General features: G+C 32.4%; 1 protein-coding gene across 4 annotated transcripts in view; it reads right to left on the bottom strand.

The window, feature by feature from the left end:
* The window catches only part of LOC144957881 (diacylglycerol kinase beta-like), a 156689-nt gene that overhangs the window by 35833 nt on the left and 101115 nt on the right, over positions 1 to 19741 (bottom strand). For 2 of the 4 annotated variants that reach the window (XM_078889394.1, XM_078889395.1), the window contains 6 exons: positions 19445 to 19564; positions 18749 to 18866; positions 18395 to 18483; positions 15998 to 16114; positions 15430 to 15528; positions 6372 to 6398 (listed from right to left, as the gene is read on the bottom strand). In XM_078889394.1, coding sequence (XP_078745520.1) covers positions 6372 to 6398; positions 15430 to 15528; positions 15998 to 16114; positions 18395 to 18483; positions 18749 to 18866; positions 19445 to 19564 — 570 coding nt within the window. Of the gene's footprint in view, positions 1 to 5626; positions 5648 to 6371; positions 6399 to 15429; positions 15529 to 15997; positions 16115 to 18394; positions 18484 to 18748; positions 18867 to 19444; positions 19565 to 19741 lie in introns of all 4 variants that reach the window. The other 2 variants (XM_078889396.1, XM_078889397.1) reach the window with 2 other exon arrangements.

Raw genomic sequence — 19741 nt, 5'->3', positions numbered from 1 at the left:
TATTACTATCTTTCTTGTGACCTGATTGGGGGTTTGTCAACTGGATATTAAGAAGTCTTTTCTCTCTCTCTCTCTCCCCCCCCCCCCCCCCCCCCCCCACCCCCACCGTCTATTTTAATTATACATGAGGTATTCCTATTTTTCTTGTGACCTGATTGGGGGTTTGTCAACTGGATATTAAGAAGTCTTTTCTCTCTCTCTCCCCCCCCCCCCCCCCCCCCCCCCCCCACCCCCACCGTCTATTTTAATTTTACATGAGGTATTCCTATTTTTCTTGTGACCTGATTGGGGGTTTGTCAACTGGATATTAAGAAGTCTTTTCTCTCTCGTGGTTAATTCCATAGTGCAGGTATCATGAGATCTTCAATTCCACACACTTTGCACGGGTATGCAAGTTCTAATTAAGAAATTAAGGAGCAGGCACTTGTATAAGATAACAATCTGAACTATCAGTCGAGGTAGACTGATTTTTTGGGATGGTTTTATTTTTGATTTTTTGGGATGGTTTTATTTTTGATTTTTTGGGATGGTTTTATTTTTGATTTTTTGGGATGGTTTTATTTTTGATTTTTTGGGATGGTTTTATTTTTGATTTTTTTGGGATGGTTTTATTTTTGATTTTTTGGGATGGTTTTATTTTTGATTTTTTGGGATGGTTTTATTTTTGATTTTATGGGATGGTTTTATTTTTGATTTTTTGGGATGGTTTTATTTTTCTTGTATTTTTCTTTCTTGCTTTGTCTGACACCTTTCATAAACACTTGTGTTCAGATCTTTATCTTAGGTGAGTTCTAATATGCTCTCCAAGGACAAAGACAAACTACGTTTTTCCTTTCATTCTTTTTGTTTTTGTTGTTGTTGTTGGAATTTTCAGGATTTTGTAGCTGTATGGCCAAGAGATTGCATGGGGACCTGGGAGTTACATGTCATCTGTACTAAAAACTCCATTGCCATTTTCATTTTTCTTGATGGTAGAAAAGGCATTTAAAAAAAGTTATTTTGCATTTTTATTTTATTTGTTTTCCACGTTAATTTGTGTATTGTTGTGCTGACGAAGGGTTTGTACCCAAAACGTCCATTGTCTGTATCGTTCCTATACGAAGCCTCTCCATTTTCACTCTTTCGTTAGTATTTTCACGATCACAGGCTTCAGGCAGACCCTACTGTTTTCCATTTTTCCTTGATGATGGTTTATGAAGCAATATTGGCTGAATTATACATATATATTGATAATTTGTTCCTAGTTGAAATTTCCATATTAATCATGTCTATTTATTTATTATTATTGTTTTTAAAAATATTCTTTGCGTCCAATCAAAAGATGATAGAAGACTAATTTTGTGCCTTACTTGAAATCACTCGAGCAAGACAGAGAAATATGCAATTTGTATAATTGTATTGATGAAAAAATGCAAGCTGAACTTGACCAGAGGAAGATATTATTCTGTTCCTCAATACATTAACGATTTTGTTCCTAGATAGTTGAAGTTTTAATATCAAATTGTCTTTTCTTTTTTTTAAAAAACCAATCAAGAGATGACACATAATTTTTGACATCACTCAAAATCACCCAATCAAGGAACTGTTGTTATGTTGATAAGTTAATAATGGAAAGTTAATTCGACAAGAGAAAGACTGTGATGATATATTATATGATAGTATAGAACAAGAGGTGCAAAACTGCAAAATGAGTTAGGAATAAATACGCAGCGGTTGACGTGCAAATATTTGCAGGTCTCATTACCCAATAGGGAATGAGATTAGCGGAAGAGTAGCGTCCCTTGATTGGACGTCACCTTACAGAGAGAACGTCAACATGGTTTTGCGCATGCATCTCTCTCGTCCTCGCTTTCGGTGAAGTGTCTCATGCCGCTTTCTCTAATAACTTCTCTGCCAGTGAATGTCCAATCAAGGGACGCTACTCTTCCGCTAATCTCATTCCCTATACAAATTATGGGCTTGATGCGATGATTCACCAATTGTTGTATTGGACAATATTTTTTTATCCAGTGGTTTGAGACTATTTCCATTACAACAACAACAACAACAACAACAACGAGTCCGTAACAAATTGGGTTAATGGGACCTGCAAATAAGTACACATCGACAGTGGTTGTTTATACAGGGTTAGATGATATATGAGCAGTAGTTATACCGAAAATAATATAGTTGGTTATATTATGGTTAACTTGGAGCTGTACATGTATCCAAGCAGGCATGATAATTGGTTGATTTAAAAGCAATATTTCTCTCGGGTGTTAAGTTAAAAATGTTAAGAATTTTTAAAAATCATATTTCTCCACCCCCCCCCCCCCCCCTCCCAAAAAAAGAAAAAAAATATATACAAAACAATACGATAACAAAATAAAATTTGTAAAACAAGAATCCCACAATGAATGAAGAGAAATAATAAATAATAATTAAATATAAGATAAGGTAAGATAAGATATACTTTATTCATCCTTAATGGAAATTATCATAATGTATATGTAACAAATATATAACAAAATCGAAATTCCCAATACAACTATGGAAACGAGGATAATATTATTATATAAATAAAAATATGTCATATATCAGTGACTCTTAACCGGGAAAAAAAAAAAAAAATAAGAAAGCGAAAAAGTAAATAAAATAATAAATAAATAAACAGATAAATAAATAAATAAACAAAAAAAAAAAAAAAAAAAAAAAGAGAAAAACATATAATTAAACATTTTTTTCAAAAATGTCTTCTCTCTCAAATAAATTATTACAGTAATATTTTTGAATAGAAAAGCTCTCTATGTCATAAGATCAAACAAAACAAAACAAAACAAAACAAGGTACATAGCAAGACGTAACCAAAAACAAAAAAAAGAAAGAAAAAAGAAAAGAGACAAACAACAATGAAAACAAACACACAAACAAAAACTAAAAGAATGAATTAAAACAAACAATTATTCAAGCTACTAGAAATTCCCTTATATTTCTTTTTTTTTAAGGTAACAGAACATCCCGTGGGTTAAACAACTCCAGAATAGAGAAAAGTCAATGTATTAGTATTTGGCAGTACTATCATATCATATCATATCATATCATATCATATCGTACCATCACACTGACAATACAATTTGGCCATAAAACTTTTCATCCGTGTATCTTTAGGTAAGGCAGCAAATTTTGGAAAGCAACAACCGAATAAACAAATAAATTAGAATCGTTTCAAAACAAATCCCTCGCGAAGAAATTTAGGAATATATTTTGGCCTAACAAATTTAGAAACGAAACTCTAAAATAAAAAAAAAATAAAAAAGACGTATAGTGAACAGCAAAGCAACAAAATATAAAGAGATGCAGACGGAGATGGCAAGGACGATGTTGTCAGAATGGAGGTAGCTGCTCTGTCAAGAATAGCAAACTCTGCTACAGACGAATGAGATTACAGAACTACAATACATAATTTGAAATAGATAACTGCTTGTTCGTAATAGTAGCCTTTATTTCCACACAAATATTGCAGTTTATCCACTGGTTGGTATTCATCTGTAGTGTTTCATTCATCCTGTTTTGTTGATAAAGGGCAAACCCGAAATGCCCACATTATCTTGTTTTCGCTTATTAAATTGAAGGTTAAATTCAATTTCACATTGTTATTTGTTTCTTCGAGCAGCAACATTATAACATTACCCAGATTCAAATGAGCACACCTATCGACTTCTTTCCCAGATCAATGGGGATGACCTATATTCCCTTTCCATGTGCTCGAGGTCATTGGTCACATTGCAAAATGTGCTCAAAGTGACCCACTTAGTGAAAAGTGTTCACAGCTTTTTTAAATAACTAACATCACGATTGGTCATTCGATAAAGCTTGACACACATGGGTATGTTTATAATTTTTGTAAACAAAGCAGCGTGTTTACATTTGTTAAGAAATATCCAATAGCTGGACAGCAACAAATCATGTGATTGATGACCTGGTTAGACGAAAACATGAATATAGATCGCTCCCATTCTGCTTGTTGGACGGCTCAAAAGATTCTTCTCGATCCATGTTAATTTCCACGATACAGAATTACAATAATTTGAAATAGATAACTGCTTGTTCGTAATAACCTTTATTTCCCCGCAAATACTGCAGTTTATCCACTGGTATTTAATGTTAATCTTGCCCGTTACTGTTTCAAGTGCATCCATGGCACTGCTCCAAACTACTTGTCATCTCTTCTTTCTATCTACAATCCGAATCACTTTCTCTGGCCATCTACTTCCCTGTACTCGAACCGTTTGATTCCTAAGTCGAATTTTTCACGACGTGCTTTTTCCACATTCTGCTCCTTCTGTGTGGAATGCTCTTTCCGCAGACACCAGACACCGAAATTCTCTGTCCTCCTTTAAGCCTCTTTGAAGACAAGAGTATTTCCTTACAGTATTTTTGAGTGATTTTATTGATTTTATTGAATAATATATATGACAAGTATACATGTGCATATATGTATAAGTGCTTCCGAGCACTTTAGATGGAAAGGGGTACTATAGAAATCACACATTATTATTATTATTATTATTATTATTATTATTATTATTATTATTATTATTATTATTATTATTATTATTATTATTATTATTATTATTATTATTATTATTAAATCTATGGATATATGAAGAAAAAGATTTCTGGCCAAATTGTAAAAACGCAATTTGTCAGTATTTGGCAATTTTAATAGTCCTAGTAGTGGTAGTAGTAGTAGTAGTAGTAGTAGCTCTTTCTTCCTTGCAATCAATGAAATGAAATGAGTAAAGGTAAAATAAATTTGGTTAATTCAAAAACTAGTGCCAGACATCGGTGTCCCATTAATACTTTTACAAATTAAAAAAAAAACGTTTATTGGTTTGTTTTATTTTTTTTATCTTAAACAGTAAAAATAAAAATACAGATAAATTGAAAATATTTTTTTATAAATTATAGTTTTTTTTTTCTATTTTCTCTTCCAAAATGTTTATATAATCTTGAAAATTCTTTCTACAGAACAAAATTTGAAATTTTTTTTTTTAAAATCATAAAATCCTTTTTAAAATCCAAAAGCACAGACACCAATACTCCACAAAGGCAAATAAATACAAAATCATCCCAGTGAGAGTTTGTATGGCTATAAGACGGGATAGATTTCTGATGATGTTATATTATATTATTATTTCTTATGATGTTACATCAGATTATGTTTAAAGATGATGGATAAATCTCTCTTATGATGTTATACCACATTATGTTTCAAAGGTATAACTTTCTTATCATATCATTGCATCTTATGTTTCAAAGATGTATAAATATCTTATAATGTGATATATTATATTTCAAAGACGGATAAATTTCATTTCATATTGATATATGGCTATCTTTCAAAGATGGATAAATCTCCCATGATATCATACCATATTATCTGTCAAGGATGGATAATAAATCTCTTTTAACGTTATAAGACATCAGATATCTGGCACTAGACTAAATTACATGAAATTAAAAATACATGTTTTTTTTTGTTTTTTTTTTAATAATGAAGATTAAATACAAACTTTAAAAAAACAAAACAAAACAAAAACAAAGAGAGAAAACTAAAACAAATTAAAATGGGACAAAACAAAACCTTTCTTCTCCTACGCCAACTCTGCAATGAAAATTTCACAACAAAATCTTTCTTTTAAATTGAGTAAAAAATGAACAAAAAATAATGAAAAAAAAATGAAAAAAAGGAAAAAGAAATAGCTGGAAAATAAAATTAACATAAAAAAAAAAAAAAAAAAAAAAGGAAAAAAAATTAACAAATAAAAAAACAAAACAAAAAGGAGAGAAAGAATAAAATAAATGAAAAACAAAAACAAACAGAAAAAAAATCAAATGAAACATAAAAGGAAAGCAAACAAACAAAAAGACCCCCCCCCAAAAAAAAAAAAAATCCAAAATAAAGAAAAACAAAACAAAATACGAAAACAAAACAAAATTATATATCCAAAACAAAACCCTGAAAAAGAAAGAGAAACTAAAATAAAAAAATAAAATAAAAACACCCCCCAAATAAATCACGAAAACAAAACTATGTATATATATTATTTTGGAACCACAATAATATTGTCCTTTGACAACTCGTCTATCTGTTCTAAAAGTATATCACTTACTTATTAAATACAAGATAAAAATATCCTCTCCAACACAATTTGATTAAAAAGAAAACGTGTGTATGCCTGCTTGAAAACATTCAACGTTTATTATTTTATGTGTCTATATATAGTATTGGGTTGTGGGTTAAAACAAAGGGACCTCACTCTTGTTGGTTAATGGAGTAGTTTGGTGGTTTGTTTGGGTATTTTTTTTTAATATCAGGAATCATTCACCTTTCTCTGTGATCGTGGTGTCAACAACTACAACAACACAGAAGAATAGGGGGGGAAACAATCAAATAAACATTGAAAAATAAAAAAGGGAAATAAATGAAAAAAAATATATTTATAAATCAAAAATTGAAACAAATTGAATTGGGTGGAAGATTTGTGCCAACAACTTGATAGAATGTAGGTAACCCCATCGCCTCAAAAAGGTTTTATGTTGGAGTGATTTAGATAGATGCTAAAAATTGAAGACATAGTAAACAAACAATATAGGTAACATGGGCTAAATTTCTATTTCTCTCTTTGAATGAGAGCAACAAATGTAATGTTAAAGTGCCAAAAATTAAAACTCCCATTTCTGGTCATTCAAACAGTTTGAGTTAATCAATTAAGTGCCGTACTCTGGAAAAACTCGTATTTAAATATTTGGGAGGCCTTCCATAAGCTACTACATCCCAAGTATTCTTGCTCTAGTAGGGGGTTTGGGAGGGGGGGGGAAACTTTTTTTTTTAAGTCTCCCCCCTCCCAAATCCCCTACACTAGAACTTCTAGAAGGGGGTTTGGGAGGGGGGAGACTTAAAAAAAAAAAAGTTCCCCCCCCCCTTCCAAACCCCCTCTAGAACATCGGAAGAAGACTTGGGATGTAGTAGCTTATGGAAGGTCTCCCAAATATTTGGCCAGAAAACTCGTCCTTTAAATATCGATCGATTAAAGTGACCCCTTATCTTGGCAAAAACTCTCAAATCTGCGACTCCGTGAAGTGTATCAACGTCCCAGGTTTGAGAGTTTTTTGTTTTTTTTCCAAGATGAAGGTCATTTAAATCAATCGATGTTTGAAGGGTTTTCGAGTTTTCCAGCCAAATTTTTAAATACAAGTTTTTTTCAGAGTACGATAGTTAACTGGTTAAAAACGCTCTTTGGCATCTTTGGTTCATCCTGAACATAATAACTTTTTGAGACAATTGATCACAATACCCTTGGACCCTTTTAAACAAAATTTTTCCAATTATCATTCTGGTTAAAATAATGCAGAGAAGATGCAATCGTTTTCATCAATAAAGCAGTTAATAAAACAGAGACATATAATTGTTTCAGTATTTTACTACATTCTTCATCCCGAAGAGACATAAAATTATGTACCTCTTCCCCCCTGTCTTACTAGATTTTCAAAAATCATATTCGAACATAGCTGCATATATGAGATGGAAATCGGTTTGGACAAACTCCTCAAAACTGGGGGAGAAATTGCATGGCAGCCAATCGGCTTCGGTCAAGAACCTGCTTAACAGTAAGCTCACTTCATCAGTGGGAGCTTGCCACCAGTCCAACATGTACCTGTTGTGGTCAAGAGCAACGAAACCACAGAGCATCTTGTTGAACAGTGCGTTGTGGCGAAACTTCCGGGTGGGTTTTGCGATGGTACACGGTTGCGGTGATGAGTTTGCTTCCTTGATGGATCGTTATAACACAGTAGTGTGAGAAACATTAGAAGCTGCAGCCAATCATATAACTGTTTTTATTGTTCACTGAGGAAAGTCTTTCATTCTGAAACAGTCCTTGGTGTGTATAAATGTTACGTATTAAAAAAAAAATTTAATATCTATCTGTTATAGTCCGTTTTGTTCAATACTTGTTTCTGCAATGCAACATGGGTTTTCATATGAAGCCCTAGTCACACCGCATCTATAACTGCTTTCTTGATGAAAACGGTAAAATGTGACGTCGGGTTAGGATGAAATAATTAAACTCCATATAAAAGAGTTACAAAGTCAATTGTGACAAACCATTAAAACTATCTAAATATCATCAAAGGAAGAATTAACTTAAATCTTACCATGCATTTTAAACACATGTAACCCACATGCACGTAATTTGGCATGCCTGATAACCAAATCAAATACAATGAATGTGCACTGGCTTAATAATATCTTGTTGTTAAAGAGGGGGGGGGGGGGGGGGTGTGCGAGTGAATTTCTTGTGTCGTTTCACGTCATTTGAAATGTTACAATAAGACGACGACAACTTGGGTTATCAGACATGAATTTGTACCATATAGAATGATAAAAGGGAGGATTGAACGAAAAAGAAATTCATAAAAATACAATCGAACTTAGATACTGTAAATGTAACTAAAAAAAATATTTAGAAAAAAAAATAGCATTTCCAACTGGTTACATCATTCATTAAATAAATAGATGAACATAACAAATTAATAAGTTAGAAAATTAAAAAATAAATGAATACGTATAACAAATTAATAAATGAATACGTATAACAAATTAATAAATGAATACGTATAACAAATTAATAAATGAATACGTATAACAAATTAATAAATGAATACGTATAACAAATTAATAAATGAATACGTATAACAAATTAATAAATGAATACGTATAACAAATTAATAAATGAATACGTATAACAAATTAATAAATGAATACGTATAACAAATTAATAAATGAATACGCATAACAAATTAATAAATGAATACGTATAACAAATTAATATAAATAAGAAAATAAATTCCAAAGTGAAGAAATACATAAATAGCCATAATCACTGGGCCTTCTAAGATCATGAAATCTTGTCACAACACAAAATTGCCGAGTGCATTTTAACACAAATGACGTGCATGTATCAAGAAGCCCACTGATCGATCCATGTGGAAAATAAACGGATGTCCAACTGTGTGTGTGTGTGTGTGTGTGTGTGTGTGTGTGACCACCTTAGTGATGAGTACAGTAGCTTAGTCAATTTTGGTTAACAAATTAATTGACTCTATCCTAATGAATGAACTAAAAATATACGAATCAAAATCTAAAAACAAAAATAAAAACAAACAACATAAGCCTCCCCCCAAAAAAAACAAATAAAAAACTCCCAAAAAACAAAGTAAAAAAATACCCCCCAAAAAACAAACAAATAAAAACACATTAAAAAACAAAAAACAAAAATACAAATAAAAACTCCCAAAAAACAAAGTGAAAAAATCCCCCCCCCACCAAAAAAACAAAACAAAACAAAACAAATAAAAACACATTAAAAAACTAAAAAACAAAAACAAATAAAAAACTCCCAAAAACAAATAAAATACTCCCAAAAACAAATAAAATACTCCCAAAAAACAAATTTAGTAAATAAAGTAGTTCTTCAGAGCCTTTAGGCTCATAGAGCTGGAGTATATCCCGGTTTCTATAGCATGAAACGGACAGACGGACAATAGCAATTGATTGATATCCTTTGGATAGGACGCTAGTCTATCGGAACATACTTTCCACCAGATCTAACAGACCCAGCTATCGAATCACTACTGGGTGGACAGGATGGTCAGAAAAAATCTCTCGACTACACCCGGGATCGATCTCAGTCCCTTTGCGTGTGAAGTGAGAGCTCTACCAAATGAGCTATCTATCAGGACACCCCCCCATATAACCCCCAATAATGCATAATGAAAAAAAAAATATCACTGGTAAAAACTCATTTCCCTGTATAATATTCTATATATAAACCCTGTTTATCTGTATAGTGTATTGAATCAATAAAACGTGGCAATGGATTAACTCACTCAACTCTAACACCGACTATATCCGTAGTTTACCCGGGTTACTTTCACCCCATGCCTATTAATTTATTACATTTTTCTGAGACAAATTATAGGCGTAGTATCAAAGATAATGTTTTTAGGTTTTTACATGTAGATGGTAGTTGAATAAAACTATCTATGTACATGCTCATTTTTAATACATTTTTTCCAATTTTGAAAAGTAGCAAAGATTTCTAGGATTGAGTGAGTTAAGATATAGTAATCACATATGTGACTCCTCATCTCAAAACGGTATTATGTCGGGATGGACCAGATGCTAAAAAGTCGAATTACAGTTAAACCGGTCAAAAATATGAAACGTTGGTATTTAAATTTAGCACAATAAAATATGATATTCCTTCTCCTCTATAAAGCATATAAACTCAACGTAAGCATGATATATTTCTGGCTACAAATTCCATTTTCAGCATCTTAATCATCCCCGTTTTGAGACGAAGGGTGACATATTACAATCATATCTCCTATTTTCAAATACCTCATCGTCCTGATCGGAGAACCACTTAGATAGTAAGAGAAAAGGAAGGAGGGAGAAAAAAAAAAGAAAATAGATCAACCATCATTTCTCAATGAGAAAAAAAAAAGAAAAAAAAAGAAAAAAAAAAAAGAACAAAAGGAAACAAGTTGCAAAACAAAACAGGTAAATAAAAAAAAAAAGGTGTGGAATAAGCAAAGGTAGATATCTATTAAAAAAAAAAATCTAAATAAAAAATAAAAAGACGAAAGAAAAAAAAAGTTGTAAAAATTAAGATAAGATTTTCCTTATTATAATTCTATAAAAAGGAAAATTAAAAAAATTAATAATTTTGAAACAACAGAGAATAAAAATTCAATTTACCACACGCAAAAGGGTAACAAACAAAAAAAAAAAAAATTAAAATGGAGTAACTGAAATAAAACACAGTTGCAAATGAAATCACGAACAATTAAATCAAATGAAAGACAAAACATGCTATTTTCAGATAGAAATCGTAGCGACACTTGGAAACGACAACTGGAACAACCTATGACAAAAACGTGAACAAAAATAAGAAGTTGTTTCAATCTAAAAAGAAAATATATTAATAAAAAAATTGAATAATGTTGCAAATATTACTTATCAATTATTGATTAATTATTCTAAAATGCATAATATGTGCCCCACCGTCTCAATCTGTTTCTATGTTGAAATGATTTAGATGTTGAATTTTGAATCTTATAAGTGCTATCTATAGTCTACATCATACAATTTGAATTAAATCTTAGGATTTCAATATGTGAGGCAATGAAATGCTGGTATTTATTTTAAACAGGAAAAAAAACCAACCCAAAAAACTAACCTAAAAACAAACAAAAATAAAATAAAATAAATAAATTTAAAAAAATATAAACTGAATCTTCACAGATAAGAAGATTCTGACTACAAACTAAATTCACATCATCTGGACATCGCGAAAAAAAAAACAAAAAAAAAACAAAAACAAAATAATCTAAACTTAAAATCTAAAATATACCTTAAATAAATGATCAATTTTGTCAGTCCCGGAATTAATTATGTCAATTTTTGTCTACTTTGCCCCATACAATTCCAATGGAACTACATTTTCAAACGCACAAAAGTTCAGAGGAAACACCTTCAAACTCAATGTTAATTATTAGAACAACTGGTTTCATTCAGGTTACAAAATGTGTTGTGAATGACAAAATAACCCAAAATAATCTTTTTTCTTTTTTTAATTATTAAAAAAATAAAAACAAACAACCAAACAACAACAAGCAACTGCTTCAAAACCAAAAAAAAAAAAAAGAAAAAAAAAAGAAAAGAAGATTAGATTCAAAAAAAAAAAAAAAAGAGAACAAACAGATCACAGTTGAGTCCCAACAGGACAAATATAAAAAACAATGAAAAATTGAATGCATCATGCTTTGATATATAATTCTACAACAAAGTCATCTGAAGGAAAAGAACAAAATCTTGCCATAAAAAAACTTAGAATTCCAAGCAAGAAATCAAAAAGTCATCTCTAGAAAATGTTTCAGTCAGACTTTCCGGGCAGATCAAATATTCCTATGATACAAATACAGTCTACTCCGGATAATCGCAACACCTTGGGATCAGCAAAAATGTTGTGATTAACAGAAGTTGCAATTAACTGAAGTTGAGTTTCCTATCCACTATTGCAACATTTTACACATATATGGTAAACTCAAACCAGTCGTTGTAAACATTGTTCTTAGTCCATCACAGACTGAGGAATTTGATCGAACAACAACCATATGGCAGCCCTGTATAGATTTGGTCAAGCAAACACAGCTTTGATGCAAGCCGACCTCTTTGTCAGATTAGATTAACATTCACTCTTTTGTTCTCAACATTTTTAAGAGTCAAAGAGATTAGCGGTGACAAGAGACAATAAGCTCTCACCAAACTCGTTGGTCACAATGCACTGTTGTCAACCCCAAAACAAAGGATATCGCTCAGTCTCTCCTTACAACTGTCATTGTCTACCTGTTGTAAAGACTATGCCCAGCCCCCTCACCCCCTATCTAATGGCCACAGATAACATCACAAACCCATACTGCAAAGTCTTGCCCTCTTTTTGTCTCTAATAAATTGTGACACACTGCTGTAGCATTATATCACGCTCAGTCTCGATTCTTCAACCTGTCACAATTTCTTCCATGATAAAATTTAATCACAATATTTTTTTTCATTGATTTCTTGAATTTGCCACTTTTTGAGGGCGAAAATTTCTTGTGATTAACCGAAGTTTGTTGCAATTAACCAGTGACTTTTATATAGAATTAATTCCGTTTGGTAGGAAATGTTGCGATTAACCGAAAGTTATGATTAACCGAGTTGCGATTATCCGAAGTGGACTGTATAACGATTACAAATTTTGCCCTCAAAACATAACACCTGTGGATACAGTTTTTATCACTGAAATGGCAGGTCTGGTGTTAATAAGGAAGAAAGTACCGGTAAACGACTTCATCCAGCAAAGAGAGAAACCGACATCGTGAAAAAGAAAAAAAGGACACTGAAGATCGAAACAATAAAAACCACCACAAAAATAGAAAAAATTAAAACCAAAATAATAGCAACAAACAAAGAAAAAAAAGAGAGATTAGAATTAGACAACAATGGAATGAGAAAGAAAATATCAAAGTATTAAAATCCATGTAAGAAGACTTCAACACATGCAGGGTTTTGAAGAAAAAAAAAATGGAGGTGGTAACGAGTTTTCCTATATCTAAACAGCATTTCAAAACTAAAATGAAGTTTAAAAAAATGAAAAAAAAAAATATGATGAATGTGAACACGTGATCAAATTAAATATTTAAAAATCCCAAAGGAATATGACACTACGAGGGGATAAAAATGTTTGGGATGCTTTCATTCATTGAGTGCTTCATGGCACGAAGACATCAAGAACGAAATCATTCTAGCACAGACTACATGAAGATTGGGGGAGTTGCCAACTGCCTAAACTTGAGTTGAAAGACAGTGTGTTCCATTCTCAGTTGAGACGAAACCTCCATTTAAAAAAAAAAAAGAGTCTCTTTGGTAGACCAATAGGATTCAACAGTCGTGACGTCACTTCCCTTGTAATGACGCATAGTAACCGGTTCTAAATTATCAGAACAATGGCGGACGCCCTTATGAAATACATCTCCGACAAGCATAAAAGTGTATCCAGAGGAGTAAAAAACATTATAAATCTAATCATGTTATGACTTTTATTTTTATACATTCTGATCACATGTCATGTGAAAAAGTCCAAGCCAGCACGAAGAATAAAAAGTACCGATTTTCTTTGTTTAGAACCAAGCTTCTGGTTCCTGGGTGGACGTGACATCAGACTGATTGAATCCAATTGTGACCATTTGTCTCAAAACAGTATCATGTCAGAGGGAAGAGGATGCTAAAAAAGTAAATTTTTAAATTAAAATCAGTGCTGATCCACAGAAATCCACAATTTTCGGAGTCCAGAGGGGGAGAATTTCCTCCTTTAAATATTTTAAAAAAAAAAAGATATTTGCCCCAATGAATTAAAAGTGATAATCTTGGAAGTGTGGTGCAACAAATAAATGCACTTTCCAACTCTCCCCAAGTTCGCAAGAGAATGGCTGATAATTTGTTATCTCACTTGCTCTAAAAGTGGGAGTTAATGAAGTAAAATTAGGACTTAACTGCAATCAATCAAATTTTTTCTCCTTTTTTCCACTTTTTGTCACCATCAATCAGCATTGAAATATGAAATTAATAGGTTTATGTACTTAATGCAACTTCTATAATATCTCATCCACTCAACAAAATACATTGATTTGACCAAGATTTCATTCTTTTGACAATAAAGTCAATTTTCATCATCACAGACCTGCCAACTTGAAAAAATTTTTAATTCGTCATTTTTACGAGACCAAAAAATTGTAGTCGCTATATATAAGTTAACTTTAAAAATGAACAATTTACCCTCACAAGGTTAACGCTTCAAAATCATTAAAATCGTGTAGTCTGGTTATCATCTTTCATTTTTTAATTTTTTTTTTTCTTTTTTTTTTTTTTTAAATGACTTAACCTGCTCCTTACCAGCCATTTTCAGGATTTTCCCCAAAACTTCACACCAAACTAACACAAAAATAGATTTTTTATCACTCAAATACAAGAGCAGTAAGTTTTTGCGATTTATGATTTCTTTATCAAAACATGCTCTACAACACAACACACTGTTTATTATCTTTAAATTTTATGATGTACAAAAGAAATTTGAATAAGAAAAATGTTGGTTGTATCGTAACGAATGTGACGATTTTCCTATAGTTGGTAAGGAGAGGGTGTTACGAGATGCTCATGAAGTCTTGAAATTAGAGCCAAAATTTTGCAACTCTAAGAATGTTTCGTAATAGTAGAGGCACAGCACGTTTGGCAATCAATATAGCTCTGACATAAAATACTGTTTTGAGAAGCTGAGTTACAATTGGATTCAGTAGTCTGATGTCACGCCGCCCGGCAACGGTGGCCATCTTGGTTCTAAACAAAGAAAATCATTACTTTTTATTCTTCATGCTGGCTAGAACTTTTCATATGTCATGTGATCAGAATGTGTAAAAGTCAAAACATGATTAAATTTATATTTTTCCCCCCTCTGGATACGCTTTTATGCTCGCCAGAGAAATATATCATATGGGCATCCGCCATTGTTCCGATAGTTTAGAGCCAGTGTTACTAAGTTACCATGCGTCATTAGGAAGGAAGTGACGTTATGACTATTGAATCCTACTGTCGTTGTCATGAAAACTTTTTCCAAGTTGCAGTCGTCACTGGCTGCTGAAAAAAGGATATCATGCAGGTTGGTTAAATTATCTGAGTACAAGACATGGGTGGGGGGGGGGGGGGGGGGGGGGGTTATGATGGTTATGATATTAAGATGGACAGTAAGGGAGATGGTGATGATGGGTGATAGTGCTGCTTCTTACCAGGACTGCTGGACAAACGGCCACAGGGGGCAGGACATGGTCTCTGTATTCGCCTAGGTCACATTCTGGTTTCATTTGACTGGCACATTTATTGTGGAGCTATTTGGTGGGTGAGGGGGAGGGGGTGGGGGGGGGGGGGGGGGGAAGAATTTAAAAAATAATTCATATATCATGAAAAAAGAATTATATTATAAGAAATTTTTATTTAAAAAATAATACAATTGATAAAGTTATGAAAGTGTTCGTGATGAAGATGATGATGAGGATGACCATGACTATGACAACAGAATAATGATTGATGATGATGATTATGATGATGATTACGATGATGATGATGAATCAGACAAAGCTCTAGAATGGTTTTAGTGCTATCTACCAGACAGGTCATATTATACTTTATAGCATCCCAAAAAGGAAATTTTTTAATAAAAACTTCACAAGATACTTCCTTAGTTTTAAAAAAAACACAAAAAAACGATACCACTGGTTCAAAAATAAAAAAGAAGGCAAAAAAAAAAAAAAAAAAAGAAAAACAAAAAGATACTGCTGTGACTGTGATGTGACTCACCGTGACATGACACCAGCGACAATGCAGTCCAGTGACACCGTTATAAGACTTGATGGATTTCTTACACCGATCACACCTACCGGCACAGTTCCCTTCTACCCAATGGTGGTTCATGGTCTGAGGAAGGACGCATAGAAATCAACAAAAAAGTGAATACGTAGCTGCTGCAGAAGCTGTGGATTGTAAAAGTGTTAAATTTTATTGTAAAAGTGTTAAATTTTATTGTAAAAGTGTTAAATTTTATTGTAAAAGTGTTACGTTTTATTGTAAAAGTGATACATTTTATTGTAAAAGTGTTACATTTTATTGTAAAAGTGTTACATTTTATTGTAAAAGTGTTAAATTTTATTGTAAAAGTGTTACATTTTATTGTAAAAGTGTTACATTTTATTGTAAAAGTGTTAAATTTTATTGTAAAAGTGTTACATTTTATTGTAAAAGTGATACATTTTATTGTAAAAGTGTTACATTTTATTGTAAAAGTGTTACATTTTATTGTAAAAGTGTTAAATTTTATTGTAAAAGTGTTAAATTTTATTGTAAAAGTGTTAAATTTTATTGTAAAAGTGTTACATTTTATTGTAAAAGTGTTACATTTTATTGTAAAAGTGTTAAATTTTATTGTAAAAGTGTTACATTTTATTGTAAAAGTGTTACGTTTTATTGTAAAAGTGTTAAATTTTATTGTAAAAGTGTTACATTTTATTGTAAAAGTGATACATTTTATTGTAAAAGTGTTACATTTATTGTAAAAGTGTTACATTTTATTGTAAAGTGTTACATTTTATTGTAAAAGTGTTAAATTTTATTGTAAAAGTGTTAAATTTTATTGTAAAAGTGTTACATTTTATTGTAAAAGTGTTACATTTTATTGTAAAAGTGTGAAATTTTATTGTAAAAGTGTTAAATTTTTTTTTTTAATTTAAAAAATGAGCTTTTATATAGCGCAATATCAACTAAATGTGACCCTTCGCCTCAAAAGGGTATTATGTCGGGTTGGTTAAGAAGTTGAAAATTGAATTTATAGCCAGACATATCAGACTTGTGTTGAGTTTATACGATTTATTGAGGAGAATGGATACAATATTTTAGGATGCTAATGCCAACAGTTTATATTTTTGACCAGTTTAACATTAAATCTGGATTTTAAGCATGTGGTTCGTTCCGACATAATACCGTTTTGAGACGATAGGTCAAAAATGTGCTCAAAGCACTTTACAAGGGGTCCCTGGCCAACAGCAACATTTACCTTGTAGGATGGGACATGACGTCTGTTAGGTGATATTACATTTTTTTCGGACAGAGACAAACAACGCTGTTAATGGCCAGGTACTCATTTAACACCTGAGTATGGTGAGAGAATGTGAGTAAAGAGCCTTCTCCAAGGACTCGACTATGTGGTGAGTGAGGCTCTAAACCCAGGACCTTCCGATATGAAAGCGGGTGTCATACATTTCAGGCTTAACAAAAGCTTTTTTCAGCCAATCAAAAAAAGTTAAAAAGAGAAACTGTGAAAACAGTGGATCACATCTCTCCTGGACTTTGGATTTCTTTGATAAACAATCTAAATTTCAGTAAACACTTAACTCACTGTACTCGAACACTGACTATATCCATTGTTTACCCAGGTTGCTTTTACCCCATGCCTATTTATTTCATTTTTATGAGACACATAATAGGCGAAGTATCAAAGCTAATGTTCTTAAATTTTTACATGTTAATGGTAGATGAAATAAAAATATCTATGCACATGCTCATTTTTAATATAATTTTTTGAAATTGTGAAAAGTAGCAAGAATCTCTAGGATTGAGTGAGTTTTTCTGTAGACAAGAAACTTCAAAAGTATTAAATAATATGAATATGGCTACGCAGTCTCTATGGACGCATGCCGTGAATGTGTGCGTCACTTCGAGTTTGTCAGTCTGTTTCTTTTATCCAGTTTGTAATTTGCCTCCATAAATATCTGTCTAGTGCAAGTGTTCTTAGCTTTAGAATGTCATCATGTGTGTTAATGTGCTGAGGCAGTTGGATGGTTCCTTGTGTTGTTGAAATCAGTTCTTCGGTTGTTGTTTCTAAATGTATTTGATATTTTTTGAGATCTTGATTCAATGTTGTCGGAAGTGAAGTTGGTTAAAAAATAATGAAAATAAATAGAGCAGCTATAAAAAAAACAAAAAAACAAAAAACAAAAAACAAAAAAAAACCCAAACAACCCCCCCCCCCACCCCCCCCCCCCCAAAAAAACAAAAAACAAAAACAAAAACAAAAACAAATATATAAAATAGACACCACAAAACAATGAATGTTTCAGGTCCAAACCCGTTCCTCGGCCAATGTTGTTTGATGTATGTTGAATTAGGGGAGATGGAGGCGTAAAAAGAGATGCATCATCATACCTGAGAGGTTTTCTTTGATTTGACGTAGGTCATGATACAAGAGGCTGGGGCACGCTGAACACATCTCTCGTGGACTGTGTATTTACAAACTATGGATGATAGAGACATGAAGAAGACATTACATATATGAATAATAGGGTCCTGAGGTTTTTTTTTTTTTTTGGGGGGGGGGGGGGGGGGGGGTGAGGGGAGAGAAGAGGAGAGAGAGAGAGGAGAGAGAGAGAGAGGAGAGAGGAGAGAGAGAGAAGAGAGATGAGAGAGAGAGAGAGGAGAGAGAGAAGAGAGGGGAGAGAGGAGAGAGAGAGAGAGGAGAGAGAGAGAGAGAGAGAGAGAGAGAGAGAGAGAGAGACTTACAAGAGCAGCAAAGAGCCTGCTTGCGTACACCTCCCAACAGATTGAGGCACAGGTTGCAGTAGGCGGGGCGGTGAAAGTGTTTGAGTCGCCATACGTGTGTACCATCGTCTTGAACATTCTGATTGGAAGAGAGATATTCATTATATTATAACAACGATAAAATGATATTATTGTCTTAGTGGTAATCATGTCAAACATAACACATAATAAAACATCCACCATTCACAAAAATGAAAAGAAAAAAAAAAGAATACATTTGAGATTGATGAATCCAACCAAGGCTATCCATAGACATTACAATATGTAATGCGCCCAATGATGACGCCACTGAAATACAACCAGACCATTGGTTTCTTCAGCGCCAACCATACAGACATACAGACAGATTTCTTAGTCGAGGCATTCAATAATAATAACAATAACAATAATAATAATAATAATAATAATAATAATAATAATAATAATAATAATAATAATAATAATAATAATAATAATAATATACTTTATTCATTTAAAAAATGCAAATTCGTTTACAGACGTCACATGCCATGCATAAAAGTGTATAAATATAAAGTAAATAATTTATGGCGAAAATGTATATTATATATATTTTACAAAGTGAAATATGTTGTTCCTATGACCCATAGTTTGAATTTATATGTAAATAGTCGAGCCATTCAATAAATTAAAACTTACAATATCCAGGCCCAGTAAGACGAGGAGAGGAATGGTCGTCATTCCACCTCTCTTCCATTCCTCCAGGGAAACGGTTCCGTCAGAATCGTAGTCTATCTCTGTCATCATGTCTTGGAGAATCTGGTGGATGAAACGTAATGATTGATGAATGATGAGTAAAGGTAGGAATGGACCGAACACCCTGTTAGTATTAATTATATGCGGCTATGTGGTCTGGTGGTACGACACTCGCTTTCAGGTCCTAGGTTCGAGCCTTGCTCGGAGCATAGTTGAACCCTTGGAAAAGGCTCTTTACTC

This window comes from Berghia stephanieae, chromosome 12 (genome assembly GCF_034508935.2).
Source record: "Berghia stephanieae isolate SIO BIC M18660-M18661 chromosome 12, UCSD_Bste_1.3, whole genome shotgun sequence".
In the NCBI taxonomy this organism is placed as follows: Eukaryota; Metazoa; Mollusca; class Gastropoda; order Nudibranchia; family Aeolidiidae; genus Berghia; species Berghia stephanieae.
The sequence above is the reverse complement of the archived record's forward strand: the minus strand, read 5'-3'. Positions and strand labels throughout refer to the sequence as shown.